This window comes from Tachyglossus aculeatus, chromosome 25, assembly GCF_015852505.1.
Source record: "Tachyglossus aculeatus isolate mTacAcu1 chromosome 25, mTacAcu1.pri, whole genome shotgun sequence".
Taxonomy (NCBI): Eukaryota; Metazoa; Chordata; class Mammalia; order Monotremata; family Tachyglossidae; genus Tachyglossus; species Tachyglossus aculeatus.
The window spans coordinates 9626109-9644937 of NC_052090.1; the positions used below are offsets into that span (position 1 = coordinate 9626109).

At 41.5% G+C, this 18829-nt stretch overlaps 1 protein-coding gene and 1 non-coding gene across 2 annotated transcripts in view; both read right to left on the reverse strand.

The window, feature by feature from the left end:
* Positions 1-270: 270 nt before the first annotated feature.
* LOC119945651 lies at positions 271-408 on the reverse strand. The gene has a single exon (XR_005456309.1). It is a non-coding gene; the product is annotated as a small nucleolar RNA SNORA7 (small nucleolar RNA).
* Positions 409-6410: 6002 nt separating this feature from the next.
* DSC1 (desmocollin 1) overlaps positions 6411-18829 on the reverse strand; it is a 39878-nt gene continuing 27459 nt past the window's right edge. Inside the window, exons 10-16 of the mRNA XM_038766515.1 lie at positions 17381-17640; positions 16824-16966; positions 13428-13643; positions 12652-12888; positions 9985-10106; positions 7420-7650; positions 6411-6608 (exon numbers count right to left, since the gene is read on the reverse strand). Of these exons, the coding sequence (XP_038622443.1) occupies positions 6411-6608; positions 7420-7650; positions 9985-10106; positions 12652-12888; positions 13428-13643; positions 16824-16966; positions 17381-17640 (1407 nt within the window). The remainder of the gene's footprint in view (positions 6609-7419; positions 7651-9984; positions 10107-12651; positions 12889-13427; positions 13644-16823; positions 16967-17380; positions 17641-18829) is intronic.

Sequence of the window (18829 nt, forward strand, 5' to 3'; positions counted from 1 at the left end):
TTATTAAGTGCTTCTGTGTGCAGAGTACTATACTGAGCATTGGGAAAGCACTGTTGTTGTCTTATGCTGTCAAGTCGTGCCTGACCCATAGAGATTCCAGAGATAGATCTCTCCTTCCCAAAAAGCCCACTTCCATATGCAATCGTTCTGGAAGCATATCCATAGAGATTTCTCTGTAAAAATACAGAAATGGTTTACCATTGCCTCCTTCCATGCAGTAACAAGCACAAACATGTCTCTGCCACTGCTGCCCAGCACAGGTGACTTTTGACTTTTAGCAGATTGCCTTCCACTCGCTAGACGCTGCCCAAGCTAGGAATGGAATGGGTATGCCTCTGCTTGACTCTCCCTCCTGTAGTAGTGACTGGTAGAGTACTGGAAACTCTCCAGATGCGACCCTGAGAAGGGTGGGAAAGCATACATTAGTGGAAATTAGACATGGTCCTTGCCCTCAAGGGGCTCACAGTCTAAGAACAGTGCTTGGCATATAGTAAGTGCTTAACAAATACCATCATTACTATTAATAATAATAATGTTGGTATTTGTTAAGCGCTTACTATGTGCAAAGCACTGTTCTAAGCTCTGCAGTAGATACAAGGTAATCAGGTTGTCCCACGTGGGGCTCACAGTCTTCATCCCCATTTTACAGGTGAGGGTACTGAGGCCCAGAGAAGCTAAGTGACTTGCCCAAAGTCACACAGCTGACAAGTGGCAGAGCAGGGATTTGAACCCATGACCTCTGACTCCAAAGCCCGGGCTCTTTCCACTGAGCCACGCTGCTAAGGCCATGTTAATACTGTAAATTACCTGGATATTTGAGAGCAAACAAAATATAAGTTGACTTCAATCATCCAGCTATTCTGCAGTATAGTCCTGGCCATAGAGTCTTTCAAATATTATTTTAAGAAAGGCATGTTACAAAGTGTCAGGACCAGACTGAGCTAACAGGCACGACTCCTCCAGGAGGCCTCCCCTAACTAAGCCCCCCTTTCCTCTTCTGCTACTCCTTTCTGAGTCACCCTGACTTGCTCCCTTTATTCACCCCTCCCGCCTCCTAGTTCCATGGCACTTATGCCCATATCTGTAATTTATTTCTGTTAATATCTGCCTCCCCCTCTAGACTGTAAGCTCATCGTGGGCAGGGAATGGATCTTTTTATTGTTATATCGTACTCTCCCAAACACTCAGTACAGTGCTCTATACACAGTAAGCACTCAATCAGTATGATTCAATGAATGAATGAAAGAGAAGTGGCCTTAAATTGTGTAGACTGGGACCTGGGACAGATGGTTGCTGGTTAGGCCAGTTGGTTGGATGTCACATTTTTCTGGTTCCTACGGGGCATAAATCACCATCCTTTCCACTGATGCTTTGGGACTCAGTTTGTCTTTCTGGTGCTGCAAATGGAAGGGAACTAAAATCAAGAGATAGGAGCCTTCCTACACAAGCTAATAGCTTGCCAAAGGCTCTATCTCCTCTCTGGGAAGTGTGATACTTACCAGACACGTTTAGACTAAAAGAGAAAACTGACCCTCTTGGAATAGCGTGTGATTATTATGTGGGGTTTCAATCACGTTTCTTAAAGACAGTTTAATCGTCCGTCTGCCTTCTCTTCTGCCTTTTTTTCCCCAATCTGACACTGGAAGAAAGAAACAGTCAGAGCAAAGCAAAGTTGGTTGCCTAACAATGTGGCTGGTTGTAACAGGTCCCAGCCTCACCCAGGATACCTCAGTGAGCCACACCCAGGAAAAAGAACGCTTCAAAAAAAAGCAACCAACCTACAATAGGGATTAGCCAGACCTGCAATGAAGGGCTTACTGAGGTTTGGTCGGCACAGTTGAAGCCAAGGGGAAGGTGACAATTTTCTAAACTAGCTGCAGGCTTCATCACACCACAATCCCTGTGACATGGTGGCGTCCTCCTAGGACCAAATTTCTCATTCCCCCTACTTAACTGGACCCTCCCTGACCCCCACCCTGGGCTGAGGAATGTTCTTTAAGGGGGAGGCAGAAAGGAAACAAGAAAATTGCCTTTTTTGCACTATGAATATTCACTCTGGGACAATGCTGGTAGGAATTAGCTAGTCGCACCTTTTCTCGTGAAAATCCTAGTTAGGACTGCCCCCTCCTAAAATGAAAATTTCAGCTTGTTCCCAGAATTAATATTTTCTTTTAAATTCTCCAGGCATTATTCAACTGTAACTTCATAAACTCCTCAATATTACTGCACCAGCTATCCGGGTCCAGGCAAAGAAATGCTGTGTTCCTATAAAACAACCTTGTAAAATAATTATTTTATTCCATGAGACTTCTCCAAACAAACCCCTGGGCCTCCATTTCCTTTTTCCCCTAAATTTTCAAGAAAAAAATGACTTTTTCAAAACTATTTTTCTTCTTTATTACTCACTGAACCGTTCTTTTAAATTGATGGCATCAATGAGAATCTGCCTACATCATAAGTTGATTTCCGAAACTCTCTTCACTGGTGAACAAATCAAGTACAGAGGTTGGTGTAGAAAAGGATAAGGCTTTCATTCTGATTTTTGAAAATTGTATTTCTGTTTTTCACATTTGAATACGTACACTTATTAAGGTAAATGATTATTTAGAGATTTCTTTTGCCATTACTAGTCCAAGAAACATCTGGCCACTTCAATGCAATTTTTGTTTCTTTAGTAATTAAAGCACTTTTATGGCAAAAATGTAAACATCATTGAAAAAACTTGAAAAAAAACTTCATTTCCCAGTTCCATCGTCTGCCTACTGATTGGAAGGGAGCATGGTCTAGTGAAGCAGTACTTGGGCTTGGGAGTCAGATGTCATAGGTTGTAATCCCGGCTCTGCCACTTGTCAGCTGTGTGACTTTGGGCAAGTCACTTAACTTCTCTGTGCCCCAGTTACCTCATCTGTAAAATGGGGATTAAGACTGTGAGCCCCACATGGGACCACCTGATCACCTTGTATCTACAACCAGCACTTAGAACAGTGCTTGGAACATAGTAAGCGCTTAACAAATACCATCATCATTATTATTATTAGTGTGAAGGGAATCTTGGAGTCATAGGACTTAGGGTCAAGTCCCATCTGCACCATCTGCCTGCTGGGAGACCTTTGCAAAACACTTAGCTTCTCTGGAACTCAGTTTCCTCATCCAGAAAATGGGGGTGATAGCATTCTGTCTTTGTCCATATTTTGCAAGGTCAAAATAAGATAAGTAATGAGAAGGTGCTTTGGGAAAATGAAAATCCTATCCAAATGGCATGCTTTTATCATCATTCCTTCCCCCTGCTTCAATCAATCCATCAGTGATATTTACTGAGCACCTACTACATGTAGAACACTGTACTAAGCACTTGGGAGAGTACATTACAGTAGAATTAGCAGTTATGTTCCCTTCAGTTCCCTTTCCACTGATCGAGCAAATATCTCAGACACAGCTTCCCTTAAAAACCTGCTCAAAAGAGGATGGAAAGAAATGGCGGAGTGAAGTTCTACCTTGCATCAATACCTCATTTCTCCTGCTGATGCCTTTTAGGCTGTGGGTCTATGGAGCAGTTTTTATATTTCATGGTTTCAGAATCAGAAGTGCCTTCTGCAACTATCCCAAGTCTGCATTACCCATGACACTGATTTTAGATCTTTATCAATGAGATGATATTTTTTCTACAGATAAGTCAGTAAGAAAAATGTCAAATTATCTTTAAAAAGAAATCTGCATTAATTAACATGAGATGAAAGCTTAGAATTGCTAATGAGGACCCTACTGGGCAATGAAACCCTTTTATGGTCCCAATTACAGAAGATATATCTAATATTCAACCGCCTTTGGCCTCCCACACTGTTCCTTCCCATGAGCAAGAGCCATTTGGGCTTGTGAAGAGGAAGAAATTGATGTTTACGGAGAAATGTCTGTGCCTCTCCTCTATCCTGAAACAGCTCTCCGAGGAGTGTCTAGGAACCCTGGAAGATCCTAAGTAAAAAGCATAACCACAAAACATAGAGTTTTTGTGTAATGAAATAATTCTTCATGAACTTTGTTTAATTTTAATGAAAATTAGTTTGTAGCTAAACCTTTCACAATGTAAAAAAACTATGATAGGTCTACTTAGCCTCAATTGGGGGAGCAAATAATCTGTACTGGGTTTTTAATCCCTCAAATTCATGTGCAATAGTTCCTCCATTTGGCCTGATTGTTTATTTGCAAAAAGTGATATTTTTGTGGCTTGAAAAAGGCTAATGAATCTCTAAAAAAGGGATATTTGCCCATCGAGCTGGCATTACTTTTGCCAGAAGAATAGTAAAAACATATAGATTTTATTTGCTTTAATTTTAGTAGTTCCCAGTAGTTATTTGAAAGATGAAGTACTATTAACTCAGAAAGTGTCCAAACCACTCTCAGAAAATCAGTTCTAGACTGTGACCAACTGACTGGCTGTTTGGGTTTAAATTTAAATGGGAAGGTTTGCTCTGAAACTCTCAGCTTTGTGTCATTAAGGTAGCTTTGAAGCTTTATACAGCAATCTCTGGTGTTGAAGGGAATGCCTTATCTTCCAACTCTATTGTACACAATAGTGTTCAATAATATTGATTGTTTTCTGTCTGTGGAGAGCAACAAATAATGTTGTCATAACTCCAAAGTATTCTGAAGGTTAGGAACTTATTCTTCAATACACGATACATTATTTTTTACAGGAAAAACTACCATAAAAAGCAAAAAAATAATAATATGACATCGCTACACAACTGCATTTTTTCAGAGAAAAGTACAGGAAAAATTCTTGAAGGCCATCGATAGTCAGGTTTTGCTCAGATTAACGAAAGCTGAACAGTGGAAGACCAGGCTGAATTAAATCACACTTTTCATGAAGACCTACAATAAATGAAGATCTCAAAAGGGAAACTTGAATGCAACTGAGCAATTTTATTAACATACAAAAATGGACCCAACCCGCTTTCAGCTTCATGCGTATGCACAATTCTTCTGAGCTTTCCAAAGCCTCCCTGGCACACAGTTGCAAGGATGTTCAGTTATGATTTTTTCTGGCTGCTGTAGGCCTAAAGACAGTGAAATAGCCTAGAAATCAGAGCTGAATTGCTGATTTTGATCATTTTACCCAGAAAGTCCTCTGCCTTTATACTTATCCTCGTTAATTACTCCTTTCTCCCAGACTATCAGTATGGACATTTGCCATTCTGAAGAACCGTGTTGGTCAGACATGAAAGATCACTTAAAATGGTGTCAGTGGAGTTTAGCATCATTTGAGCTGGAACCTTTATTCCTGTGGCTCAAATTTGTTAGCTGAAAGACATGCTGCTAAATAGAAAGTGGCATAATGAAAATTTATGTTCCTTTCTTCTGACCCTCTATCTACTTTCCTTTCAAAAACACACGCTTCGGATGGAAATTCCACCGAGCTGAAGTGGGCGAGCAATCCTCAGGGGCTCCGAAACACCAACAAGCGGCCTTTTACAAGCTACCAAATTAACCGACAAGAAAAGTTCCTGCCTGAAATGAGAAATAAGCTCAACACATAGACATTTGCAGTTGGTAACCCTCTAGCCTTCAGGACTCATACTTACATTTATTAGCACGTATTAATATCAGTAACCTAGCTCCTGGAGAGATATTTTAGAAAGAACTTTCATTCCAACTATATTACATATGTACATTTTTATTTCTGAGTTTTTCTTTTTTCTTTTGAAACAGCATTGAAAACGGCAGTCAGTGCGGGCCTAGTTTCAACTGCTGGGGATTCAGAGGAGATTCAGATCTTCAAGAAGCCCGACCTTAGTTTAACAAGTCAGCTACAGATCTACAGAAGGTATATGGACATTTATCATTAACATTTGTAGTCACAAAACCAAAGGGGAATGCATTCTCTTGTACAAAAAAACGAGTCTTTAAACATCCTGTCTCTCCCCAAGGTAAACATTGGAAATTGTTTGACTTGAATCACTAAAATTAGAGACCACATTCTCATTAGCTCGATCCCATGCTAACTCCACAGATCTCCCAAGCACACACAGCTCCCACTAACCTCAAAGCAGCTTCAGAGCAGGCAGAAGTAAATAGTGTGGTCCAGAATGAATATCTCTTTGCATCCTTCGCTATAAAGGCACAATAAGGGAGGAAAACATGCATTCCACAATAAATCAACAGTGATTTAGAAACAAATGTATAAAACATCTTTAGGCACCCATGTTTTGTAAATTAGGCAATGTACAATCCCTGAGGGCTCTGCATACTCGTGAATCCCTTAGCTGTGTATGCAGTAAACCGATTAATTCAACCCCTTAGAAAGAAAAAAACTCAGACATGCTGAAATCCAGTTTTCCAAGAATCAATCTGTGCACGGTCTGAAAAAAATCTGATGAAGCTGCCTATGGCTTTTCAGCACTCTAAAGGCACATTTATTGTTTTGAACAAGTCTTCGCTAATGTTTTGAATTTGGGCTCCAGGTGTTCTAAAAAGTCAAGCCCCTCTTCTTCCTGTTGATCACTGCAACAGCCTACTGAACCAGCAGCCGATCCTTTTCCTTCATAGTTATATGAAAGGACGTAGTCTTCAGAATGCTTATGCGCTTCATCTTGCCCACACAGATACACCTTCTGCGGAGAGAGAAAGCACATTTTATTACTTTTTCTTAAAACACCTAAACATATTAACATAAAAATAATTTCTTTGATTTACCTTTCATTGTTTAATTTTTAATCAGAGTGTGTCCTCTAATGGATTCCTATATACAAAAAATGCACATGATTGGTCTATATTATAGTCACACTTGAAATCAATATTTAACAAATAAATCAATGTTTTCTAGTAATCACATGAGAAATTGATAAAAAAAATTAATCTATTATATAATTAGCTTGCATTCTCCAGTTTAAATTAAGATTAAAACTCCTTGAATTGGTAAAAGGCTCACGTAACTAAAGGATATACCTCCCATGATAATCGCTTACAACCATAAATGCAGTGCAAAGCCAAACCCCAAGACCAACGTTGCCTTGTCAATTCTGTTCATTTTAGACATACATATAGCACATTTGGTATCAAATTATGACCTCGATCCTTCTAAATGAAATAAGAATGTGACATTATCATCCTAACTCAACAAATTCTGCAAACACTAGAGAAAGCTGTTTCATGATCAGCTGAAGATAAAAGCTCCTCTCACACTGAAAACGAAAGCGGTTCATTTTCCGTCTTAGAGTGTGTGTGTACGTGTGCACACATTAACTCTACTTCTGACTGGCTAATCCAGGATGACTAAGAGAAGCACTGGCGTCAAGCCAAGAAATGGACAAAAATACTGACAAAATGCGATTGATTAAAATGCTCTGAATACCAACCAGCTCAATGAAATACAGGTAACTATGGAGACCCTTACACCATGAATTCAGAGAAAGATCGGCTTACTTCACCAAGACGAGGTTGTGTGAAACAGTGCCAATCAGTGTAGGTGTATCGGCCAGTATCCATCGTGGACTGCCCTCCTCCCTTGCAAGACTCCAAGGTGTGATGCCCACCTCCTTTGACCATTTCAATGTTCTGGTGTCCTCCAGTTTTTATACCCTGTCCTCCCAATGTACTGACACAAACTGGTTCACAGATGCTAATACATTGGTTTGGGAGCCTGATGTTTGCATCCTAAATGGAAACATAAAAGACAAGAATAATGTCAAAGGAACTACAGAAACAAAAAAAAAGAGTGCAACTCTTCTTTGTTTTCTTCCTCAGCTTTTAGCTATTTGTTACCAACAGTATCGAGTAAAACGACTCTCCTTGGAGAATTAAACTCCGCTCAAATTCCTGCTAACTAAGTGTTAGGGCTAAAGAATCAGGGGACCACTCCCAAGATGGGATCTTGTAGGATTGCACAGAGAGCTGGGAAGAGCAGACCCATCACTGTTTGAATATCCCACACTCCCCAAGTCATCCCTGCTAGAATTCGCCCAGGGAGAATTTGTGCCGTTTGGTCCAGGGGAATTACATACAGACCCCCTCGGTACCATGAAGAGAATTCACACAAACTCTGCTCATTGTAGGCTCCCCTGGCTCTGTTTCCCACAAGAGATCAAATGGCCAAGAAAGTTCTTGGTTTGGAGCTCTTGGATCTTGGAATGGGTTCCTCTAGACTGTAAGCTCGTTGTGGGCTGGTAATGTGTCTGTTTATTGTTGCACTGTACTCTCCTAAGCATTTAGCACAGTGCTCTGCACACAGTAAGCACCTGGTAAATACGATCGAATAAATGAATGGATAGATGAGGGGGTAGAAATGCTGATTGTTACATTTTGTTGGCTGGTAGAGAGCAGGAAAACACAGTTTTTACTGTATATCTACACCTCTTCCCCAAATGACCTAGAGTTATGGATAGGAAGTGATTCCAAAATAAGTTGCCAAAATAGTGAAGATCTGAGGTCAGAATTACTCCAGAAATCAATGAAGGTGGGTTTATTTCTTGTGGTGAGCCCACAGTAAGCTGCCTTGCCAGTGGCTGTTTGTGATCCCGTGTACAACAGCAACAAGGAAAAGACTTGGCGAAGGCACTGATCCGCTCTGCCTGAGGCAGGTAATTGCAGGCCTGCAGGGATGGGGCATGGAAGGAGGCTTGGTTTTCTCTCCCTGTTCTACCCAGTAACAGGCCACATGGAACCACAGGTGCCACACCTAAGGCAGATAAAGGGTGATTACTTTGGGGCACATAAAGAGGGCACCTGGAGGCAAGCAGAAGGGCAGAAGCATGCATAGAAGCAAGAAGGAAGCCTACTGAGAGCAGCAAAAAGCAGCAGCACTTGGAAACAGAAAGAAGAAGCATTGGCAGAATTGACTTCTTTGACCCCAGACTGGTATTGGACCCTTGAGTGGTGGACTGTCAGTGTGTGTATGTGTCACTCCCTTGCACGTTGGTAAAACTAAGTAAAAACTTTTCACGGTAACCTTGGTGATCAGAGGTATGGTTTGAACTCTACTACTTGTCACCGAGGCTCACCTGGTCAATGAAGGGCCTGATTGGTATGAACCGGTGGGGGGGTGGGGGGTGGTTTGCAACATTTTTCTCCTTATTACCTTGGAACTAAAGAGATTGAAAACTGCCCTGTAGCAGGTGAATGTTTGACCTTAAAAGGGATTCCTTTTTCTTCCTTGAAGTAAGCGTAGTGGCTGCGGAGGAAAGAAGACCCTAAGAGAATCTAATCGTTGGATTCCCTCGTCATTGGGATGGAATAAGAAAGTTCCACTGAAACAGAGACCATTTAGTTATAATAATAATAATAATGGCATTGATTAAGTGCATCCTATGTGCAAAGCACTGTTCTAAGCGCTGGGGAGGTTACAAGGTGATCAGGTTGTCCCACGGGGGGCTCACAGTCTTAATCCCCATTTTACAGGTGAGGGAACTGAGGCACAGAGAAGTTAAGTGACTTGCCCAAACTCACACAGCTGACAATTGGCGGAGTCGAAATTTGAACCCATGACCTCTGACTCCAAAGCCCATGATCTTTCCACTGAGCCATGCTGCTTCTTTAGAGAAGCAGCTTGGCCTAGTGAATAGAGCCCGAGCCTGGGAGTAAGAAGATCATGGGTTCTAATTCTGTCTTTGCCACTTGTTTGCTGTGCGACCTTGGGCAAATCACTTAACTTCTCTGTGTCTGTTACCTCATTTGTAAAATGGGGATTAAGATTATGAGCTCCATGTGGGACAGGGATCATGTCCAACCCAATTTTCTTGTATCCACCCCAATGCTTAGTACAATGCCTGGCATATTGTAAGCACTTAACAAATACTATGATTATTATTATTAACTCAGCACCTATTTGTCACTGTTCTTAATGTTCAAAGGTGACACTGCTATAGTTAACACCTAGTTGTGCCTTATAGATGTGGTGATCTTGTAGCTTATAGAGAGATAGAGGAAGGAGAAACTTGTAAATTGGAACCAATTTCATCTTCAGACATTTTTTTAAAGGCACAAATGATTTACCGTCACTTCTTCTCCTGGGCCTTCTGTGTTCGATATAATCAAGTTCTGCTGAGCTATATCTTCAGGGAAACATTTTTGTACCGTTCTTTTTGCCGTTGCACAAACACACGTAAGCAGGACGCCTAGAAGAAAGAAGGCATGCCAACTTTTGTTATGTCTATATGTAGCCTCCTTCTGCAGAGGTAAGGGTCGTGATCAATTCAACATTTATTTATCCTTGACTCCCATGTGTAATTCAAAGCTTTGGAACTTGTTTCCTCCTTTTTAGGGCTTCTTTTTTCTTGCATTAACAAAAAGTACTTTGGGAAACAGCCAAAGGGTACATAAAAAGTGCTACAAAATTGGGAATGGCAGTATCTCTGAGAAATACTGAACTCTCACCATAGAGAAGACACCATGCCCAGGAAATGGATGTCATCCCAAGAGTGAGAACTAATGAATTCAACTTTTAGTAATAAACCATTAGTATTCCTGATAGCATTTATCACCTGACATGCATGAGTGCTTAGACAGCATGGTCCAGGAACCAAAATCCTTCTGGTTTCAGTTCCCTCACCACCTCCCTCAACCTAAGCTTATCCTTCCGTGAATGGTGCTGGCATTTGCCAACAAAAACAGCTGATTGGAAGGCCAGGTGGAGTGAAAATATCCTCAAAACACTCTCCACACCCTGCCCTCCTCTCTTTTCTTATTTGCTGTCTGCCTCACCCCTTCTTCCAGGAATCTGAACAGTCTCAGGAAGACAGCAATCAAGGTTTCTTGGAACCAAGATGTGAGGCCCAAAGAGCTCAATTTCCTGTCATATTTTGAAGGCAGGTTCAGGGGCTACCTACTTTTTTGCACTGGATTGGAAAAAGTGCTCTTTCCTCCTAACACTTTTGGGAACTGGCTGTACAAATGCCCAAGTGGAGTTAAAAAAAATCCGAGGAGTTAGTGCAAGACTGAGGACTGGATGTGGTCCTGACTCATCTTTTCATTTACCTGTTTACATCTTTAGCTGAATGATAGGGATGGCCAACGTTCCCAAAGCAAACCAAGTGGTGACATAGCCTGCACCATAGAGAAATTCCCGAGGGTGCATTATCCCAAACCATTTCAGACTTCCACAGATGAGCAGCACTCTTCCTTGGACAAAGCCATGGGCTCTTCCAGCTGTTTCCTCATTATACTGCAGTAAGTTCACTTTATCAGGCTCTCCAGCGGCATCAGGACCTTCTACCAGCAGTCTCCTTCCTTCCTGTCCTCTCGCTCTTCTCCCACTCACTCCAACTTTTTTGCCTGTCTCAAGTTGACATTCTAAATCTATTCACTTGTGACTCTTCTGCCTCTGACTCCTGTAGAGAACTCTGCTCCCAGCTACTCATATCTGCCAAAACATAACCTCCGCTTCCCCTTCAAAGCCTTCTTAAAAAAACACTCTCTCTCCAAAATGCATTTCTTGGCCAATTCCCCAACTTCCTGGTTGACATCCCATCAGCTACCTTAGCATCCTTGTATACATCTTTTTTTGCAGCATTTATCTCCTTTCTCTTGTTTATCTTTTGTGTCTATGCTCTCATGACTCTTTATCTAATATATGCTCATCACCCCCATTAGATTATAAATTCCTCAAGGGGGTGGTTTTTAACTTCTTCCATATGCTCCTAACCTCCTAGAGTGCAGTGCCGTGCATAAGCACTCAATAAATATTACTGCTGCTGATGGATTGCTTATGACATTAACTGGATTCTTATTACATGCTCAGCACTATACTAAACTTGGGGTAAACACAAAATAAACAATTCAGACGTAACCACAAGATTCTCCCAATCTAAGTAATGCTTGTGATGATTGATATTTTAGTTTTCTTCTTTCTCTAGACTGTAAATGCCTTGTGGGCTGGGGCTATAGCTTCCAAATCTATTGTAATGTACTCTCCCAAGAACTTAGTACAGTGCTCAATAAGTACCACTGATTGATTGATAGATTGAGTCACATAAGAGGGTTAGTTGAGCTACTTAGACCTGAGACTTTCAATAGACCTATAGTTCCTACTCTGAAAGTCAGCTGGGAATGGAGCAGTGCTGGAAGAAATCAGTCATCTTTTCAACTTAATTTCTGGTGTTCAAGGAAAGAGGCATAAACACACATGTCCAGAGAATCTCACCAGGTGTCCCTTAACTGGACACCTTAACTTGAGGACAAACTACCTACCAACCCTGTTCCCAAGTGGTCACCTGGCCCCCACAAGGGGTTAGATTTAGGCTCTCTTAAGGGGCCCAGATGACCCATGATTCACATGAGCGTATCACTATCAAAGATGGAAAATCCCATCTGTAGATCATTCATGGCCTTGCCTCTACTGATGACCCTTTGAACATTTAACTCCTCGTCAGAATTTCCATTACCAATCCTAAATCACAGTTAAAGTAGGTTTAGAAATCCTAACTTTCCAGTCATTTTTTTCCCCCTAAGTTTGCATGGCTACCTCAGCGCTGTCCGACTTTCATTCAACTGGTCTGGTCCACTTTATCTTCAAATGGCCCATCAACTGGGAGCCATTTGCAATTAAATTAATAAGCACAATAGCATCATTTAAATTCACCAATTTCATGAAAGACGTTTGGAGATCATTTCGAAAAATCCCGAACTGAATGTGAAAAAACTAAATCAGGAAATGTTACTTACACAGTAGTAAAGCGGAGCCCAAGACTATTGCAAGGATGGCCCATCGTCCAAGCCTTACGTCTGTTGAGGAGCTGCCTTTCGGAAATCCTCTGGGACACTCAGAAGGAACAGTACACTGACATACTCTGACTCTCAAGTCTGTCATTTTACCATTGCCATGCCGATCTGTTACCAAGATCGGTACCGAATAATTGTCATACTTGAGAGTTTCCCGGAGGTGAAGTTTTGCAGTCGTATCTGAAATTTTTAAAAAATATACATATATATTAAACTAATCTTTGAGGAGATAGGGCATTTCCAAAAATCAATGACATAGTCTTTTAGCTAAGCGGAAAACACTGATTTGGGACACAAGCATGGCCTAGTGAAAACGGATGGGTTTGGGAGCCGAGAGCATCTGGATTCTAATGACTTTGGGCAAGTCACTTAACTTCTCTATGTTTCATTTTCCCCCAAAACAGGGATTAAATACTCATATTCCCTACTTCTTGGACTGGGAGCCCCATATTGGACAAGGAGGCTGATCATCTTGGGTCTACTCGAAAGTTTACAGTATTAAGCCTATAGTATGGGCTGAATACATACCAAAATGACAATTAGTACAGTTTTTGGAAAATAATAAGTGGTTCACAAATAGTCAATCATTATTATTGTTAGCATCTCTATTTGTCTTTATGACATGAAGAGCAATGGATTAAGAACAATAAAAGTTGGAAGTCAAAATTGGAGACATTTTCAGTTTCCTATTAATTGCTACCATTCATGTCATTACATACCAGTCTTTTTTTCAATGGTCCAGAATTTGTTTGCAGAATTATCCAAAGCAAACCTGAAAGGTGGACCATTTTCACGCTCATCGAAGTCTTCGGCTTTAAGTTCAACAAAATCATTTGCTGGATGGCAAATGATCGCATCATTTTTAATAATTATTGGTACGTTGTCGTTAATATCTTCCATATGAACTACTAAGGTACCAGTGCATGTTCTGCCAGCTAAGAGATAGGAACAACAATTTAAGGTCTGAATGAAAATGGATTGGTTTTAGATCAATGATTTTATGACACAAAATGAATAACTAACCCTTATTTATTTCTGTGTCTCTCCAGTGTAAGGACTTGAGTCAGCTTAAATTTTCATTTTCAGAAAGATTCAGGTCTTCTACACCATCCTGAATGTTTATAGCCATCCCTCTCTAATTGCAACAGCAAAGTCAGCAATTGAAAACTATGATCCTCTAAACCGTAAACTCGTTGTGGGCAGGGAATGTATCTATTTTATTGTACTCTCCCAAGTGCTTAGTACATTGCTCTGCGCACAGTAAGGACTCAGTAAATACTACTGATTGATTGGTTTCATTAGGAAACACAGGGACCCAATCCCCTCTCCCAATTTTCATATTGCCTCCATAATGTTAATGTGTACTTTTGATGCCTCGGAGTGTAGTATGATATCAAAAAGCAAAAATAATCTCTTGGCAAGTGTGTGTTTGCAATTCAAACCCAACATGTAAATGGGAGAATTCCCACGTCACACATCGTTGCTGTACCCAGGCAGTAGAGCAGGATCAGAGGTGGAGTTCAGACATCAATCAGTTGACTAATAATTGTTTTTATGGAACACTTACTATGTTCAGAGCTCTGTGCTAACAGCTTCAGAGAGTACAATATAACAAATTGGGGATCTGATTTTATGGACAGAGATCCTCCTGTTTGGCAAATTGGATTGACTTTTCCAAGGCGGTTTTACAAAGAGACTATTTCCTTTCTCAAGAGTACAAAGGTTTGGTTTCCACACTGTTGGTGAAGAGGGAGCAGTGTGGTAGGACGGGGTGAAGAGGAATTCCCTCCACAGCCAGAACAGGGGCCGGTGGTTGGGGTCCAGAGTGGCACGCCCCATATTTCCTGAGGGACTCACTTGCAGCCAGGAAAGAGGGAAAAAGCTGCCAGGCCTGCGAGTCTGTTTCTTTCCCTCCAGTGTGAGGACGGGAGCCCTGGGTGCCACACTCTCTCCTCTCCCCATCTGCACCCCCATGGGGCATGGGACAGAGCCGGAGTTCCAGGCCAGGCTTGGAGGGTACAAGGGTGCCCTGTGGACGAGTGAAGGAGGGTACAGAGTTCTAAGACTTTCCTAGGCTCCCTGTAAGCTGTGCTCTTGCCTGTGAGTTGGCTCAGAAACCCACCCAGTCATGTCCAAACTGGTCCAGGAAACACCCTCCCCTTGAAACAACTCCGCTTTCATTCATCTTTGAATCCACCCACACCTTGAATAAGAGGCTGCATTTTTCACCTTAATTTGCACTCTGTATTCACCCCTCCCACCGCTCCAAAGCACTTATGTACAAATCCATACGTAGAGAAGCAGCATGGCTTGGTGGTTAGAGCACAGGCCTGGGAGTGAGAAGGACCTGGGTTCTAATTCTGGCTCTGCCACATGTCCGCTGTGTGACCTTAGGCAAGTCACTTCACTTCTCTGGGCCTCAGTTACTTCATCTGTAAAATGGGGATTAAGACTGTGAGCCCTTCGTGGGAAAGCACTTAGTGCTCTGCACACAGTAAGTGCTCAATAAATACAATTGAATGAATGAATGAATACAGGGACTGTGTCCAACTTGATTAACTTGTATCTACCCCAGCACTTAGAACTGTGCTTGGCACACAGTAAGCTCTTAACAAGTACCATAATCATTATTATTTTTATCCATAATATATTTATTTGTATTAATGTCTGTCTTCCCCTCTAGACTATGAGCTCATTGTAGGCAGGGAACATGTCTTCCAACACTAGTATATCATACTCTCCCAACCACTTAGTACAGGACTTTGCACACAGTAAGCACTAATAAATATGACTGATTCTCTCCTCACTGAATGTTGGCTGGAGTGTAGCAATGACACAGAGTTTCCCAAGGAGTTCATTTACTCTACATTTTGGCAGGAGGCAGGGCCGGTTCTGGAAAACGATTCTTTCCTTAGAGTTCAAATTCAATCTCAGAGATTCTGATTTGGTTTGATGCTTCTGAAATCCTCCCCATAAGTAGGTTGGATTCCTCAATGGGAGAATCATACCAAACACCGAGAGGTTCTGTGAACTCTGAGGATTGGCCTGGATTGAAGTTGGGGTAGGTCTTCCTTGGTGTTTCTGATCCAGGCTAGAGAGACACACTGTAGCTAGTGGGTGCTGTGGATATTGGGTACTTGCCAGGGGGTAGATGTATCAGAACCCTCTGGGAGATTCTGAAGAGTTGCCTGGCAGGGGATGGTACAGCCTTGGCTTAAAATGTCATAAAATACTGTAAAAGTCACATGGTCTAGTGGAAAAAGCACAGTACTGGGAGTTGCCTGGCAGGTACAGCCTTGGCATACAATCAGTCATAAAATAGTATAAAAGTCAGTTACCATGTGCCAGGCACTATACTAACTTGTACTTCCCAAGCACTTAGTACAGTGCTCTGCACACAGTAAGCGCTCAATAAAAACGATTGAATGAATGAATAAGGACTGGGGTAGAGGGTCTAGTGGAAAAAGCACAGGACTGGGAGCCAAAAAATTGATCCCAGTTCTGCCACTTGCTCGATGTGTGACCTTGGACAAATCACTTAATGTCCCTATATCTCAGTTTTCTAATTGATTAAATGTCATCCTTTCCCCTGATCTCAGTTTTCTAATTGATTAAATGTCATCCTTTCCCCTGAAACTGTGAGCCCCATGTGGGACAGTGACTGAGTCCAGTCTGATCATCATCTATCTACCGTAGTGTTTACCACAACACTTGGCACATAGTAAGTCCTTAGAGATGTTGCTTTAGAGAAGTAGCATGGCCCAGTGGATAGAGCTCTGGTCTGTGAGTCAGGAAGATCTAGGTTCTAATCCTGACTCCAATACTTATTTCTAAGTAACCCTGGGCAAGTCACTTAACTTCTTTGTGCCTCAGTCACATCCTCTGTAAAATGAGGAGTAAGCCTGTGAACCCCATGTGGGACATGGGCTGTATCTAACTTGGTTAGTTTATATCTATCCCAGTCCTTAGTACAGTGTCTAGCACGTGGTAAGCACTTAGTAAATACCATAAAAAGCCCACACTAATTATTACTCAAAACATAAGGAATTTGACACGGATCTATGTGTTATCGTCAATGAGTATTTGAGCACCAATTTCTAGCTGATGCCACTCACCCGCATCTCTTGCACTCACTGTCACATTGTATTGGTTGTTTTTCACAAATTTTGACTCTCTGTCCAGTACTTTCACTGTTCTCAGAGTCCCCGTTGATTCATTAATTTCAAACCAATTATCCTTATCTGACAGCTTCTGGTACCTAAGCAACAAATTTGAATAGTCAAATGAAGTGAATCATCCTCAAAGCAGTACTAGTTCTTCATTTTCCGAGGCCGATTCTTCATCTCTCACCAGGTTTGAGGTGAGCTTTCCTCTGCTCGCCTCTGAACCACATTGATGGACTTTCTCTCATCTACGCTACCCTGGTTGATTTCCTGCCAAGACCCACAGGTTGAGATACCACCTCCCCGACTATTCAACAGAAATTCAAGCCACCCCGCACCTACCCCATTTAGCATTTGCTGTTTTGAATGGTCAGTACCACCTCTCCTTTCCTTTAGGGTGGATAATTGGGAATTTCCTAAGCCCTATTTTGAAAATGCCTAGCTCTGCATATTATTTCCGAAGTCCAAATGACATGCCCAGTGAAATAAATGTGATAAAAGTTTTATACCTTAAGCCTTCGCTATTTCCCGTTTCTGGATCCACCGCTTGATATCCAAAGATCTCCGACCCGACTTTCAGACCGTCCTTACTCTGTATAACCTTTACTGGAGGATTGCATTCCGGCCCCTCATCTTGATCTCTTACATTCACTGTGACTTCGGTCGTGCACATGGTAACTCCCCTTGAATTTCCTCCTTTGGAGAATCGAGCCTCATTAACCACTCCAATTACCAAAAGGATCTGACGGATCTTTTCGTAGTTCAGTGCCTGGGCAAACCATACAACACATATATCGTACAAGGCAAAATCCATAGAGCCAAGAGTTTGTGGGTAGCCAGTGATATGCCTTGGGCATGTCTGAATACTGCCTAGCTCTCTGATCAGTGAGGAGAAGAGAAGTTCGACTCCTGCCTTTTTTACAAGAAAGACTAAATACCGTTACTTCAGTTCACACATAAAATGGAACCTAAATTCACCTAGTAGCTAAAGCAGTTAGATGCACAACCAAAAGATTCTTGGCTCATAATGCTGAGAGAAAAGAGAAAGAGAAAGTTGTGTGAGGAGTGTGAACTGCGACTGCAATTGAAAAGGAAAATGTGACCTTCAGTGATAGTGTTACACTCCTTCCTCCAGGTTCTAAACTGCACATAGTTACGTTGGAAGAATTTTCTTTAAAAAGATGATTATGAGTTGGCAACAACAGCAACATAATGTGGGGTTGCGTGTTGGTGGACATTAGTATAAAAGCCTCCATTATTATTATTATTTTATTATCATCATAATCATCATCATCATTATTATCATCATTATTCTGGTATTTGTTAAACACTTATTATATGTTATTTGTTTTGGTTTTTGTTAAGCACTGACTATGTGTTACTGATCTAAGCTCTTGTGTTATTACAAGATAATCAGATTGGACACAGTCCCTGTCCCACATGAGACTCACAGTTTAAGCAGGAGGGAGAATAGATATTGAATCCCCATTTCACAGTTGTAGAAACTGAGGCACTGAAGTTAAGTGACTTGCCCAAAGTCACCAAGCAAGAAATTGGCCGAACTGGTATTAGAACCTAAATCCTCTGATTCCCAGACCCATGATCTTTCCACACTACTTCAAAGCCATGAATGACTGGTGATCATGCAACTACTGTTTTGTGGGTTCGTGACTAGGTTTTGACCAGGGAGAAATTCACCTCTGGTTGTGACGGTGGAAAATGTGGGAGGAGCAAAAGAAAACAGTAGAGGAAGGTAAGCTTTTTTAAAAAAGCAAACAAGAAAGTCTGCAATAGATAATAAATACAGATAGACAGTGTCTCACATTTAGTAGTTACTCAATACAGTAGAGGAAGGTAAGCTTTTTTAAAAAAGCAAGCAAGAAAGTCTGCAATAGGTAATAAATACAGATAGACAGTGTCTCATATTTAGTAGTTACTCAATAAGTGCCACTGAATGT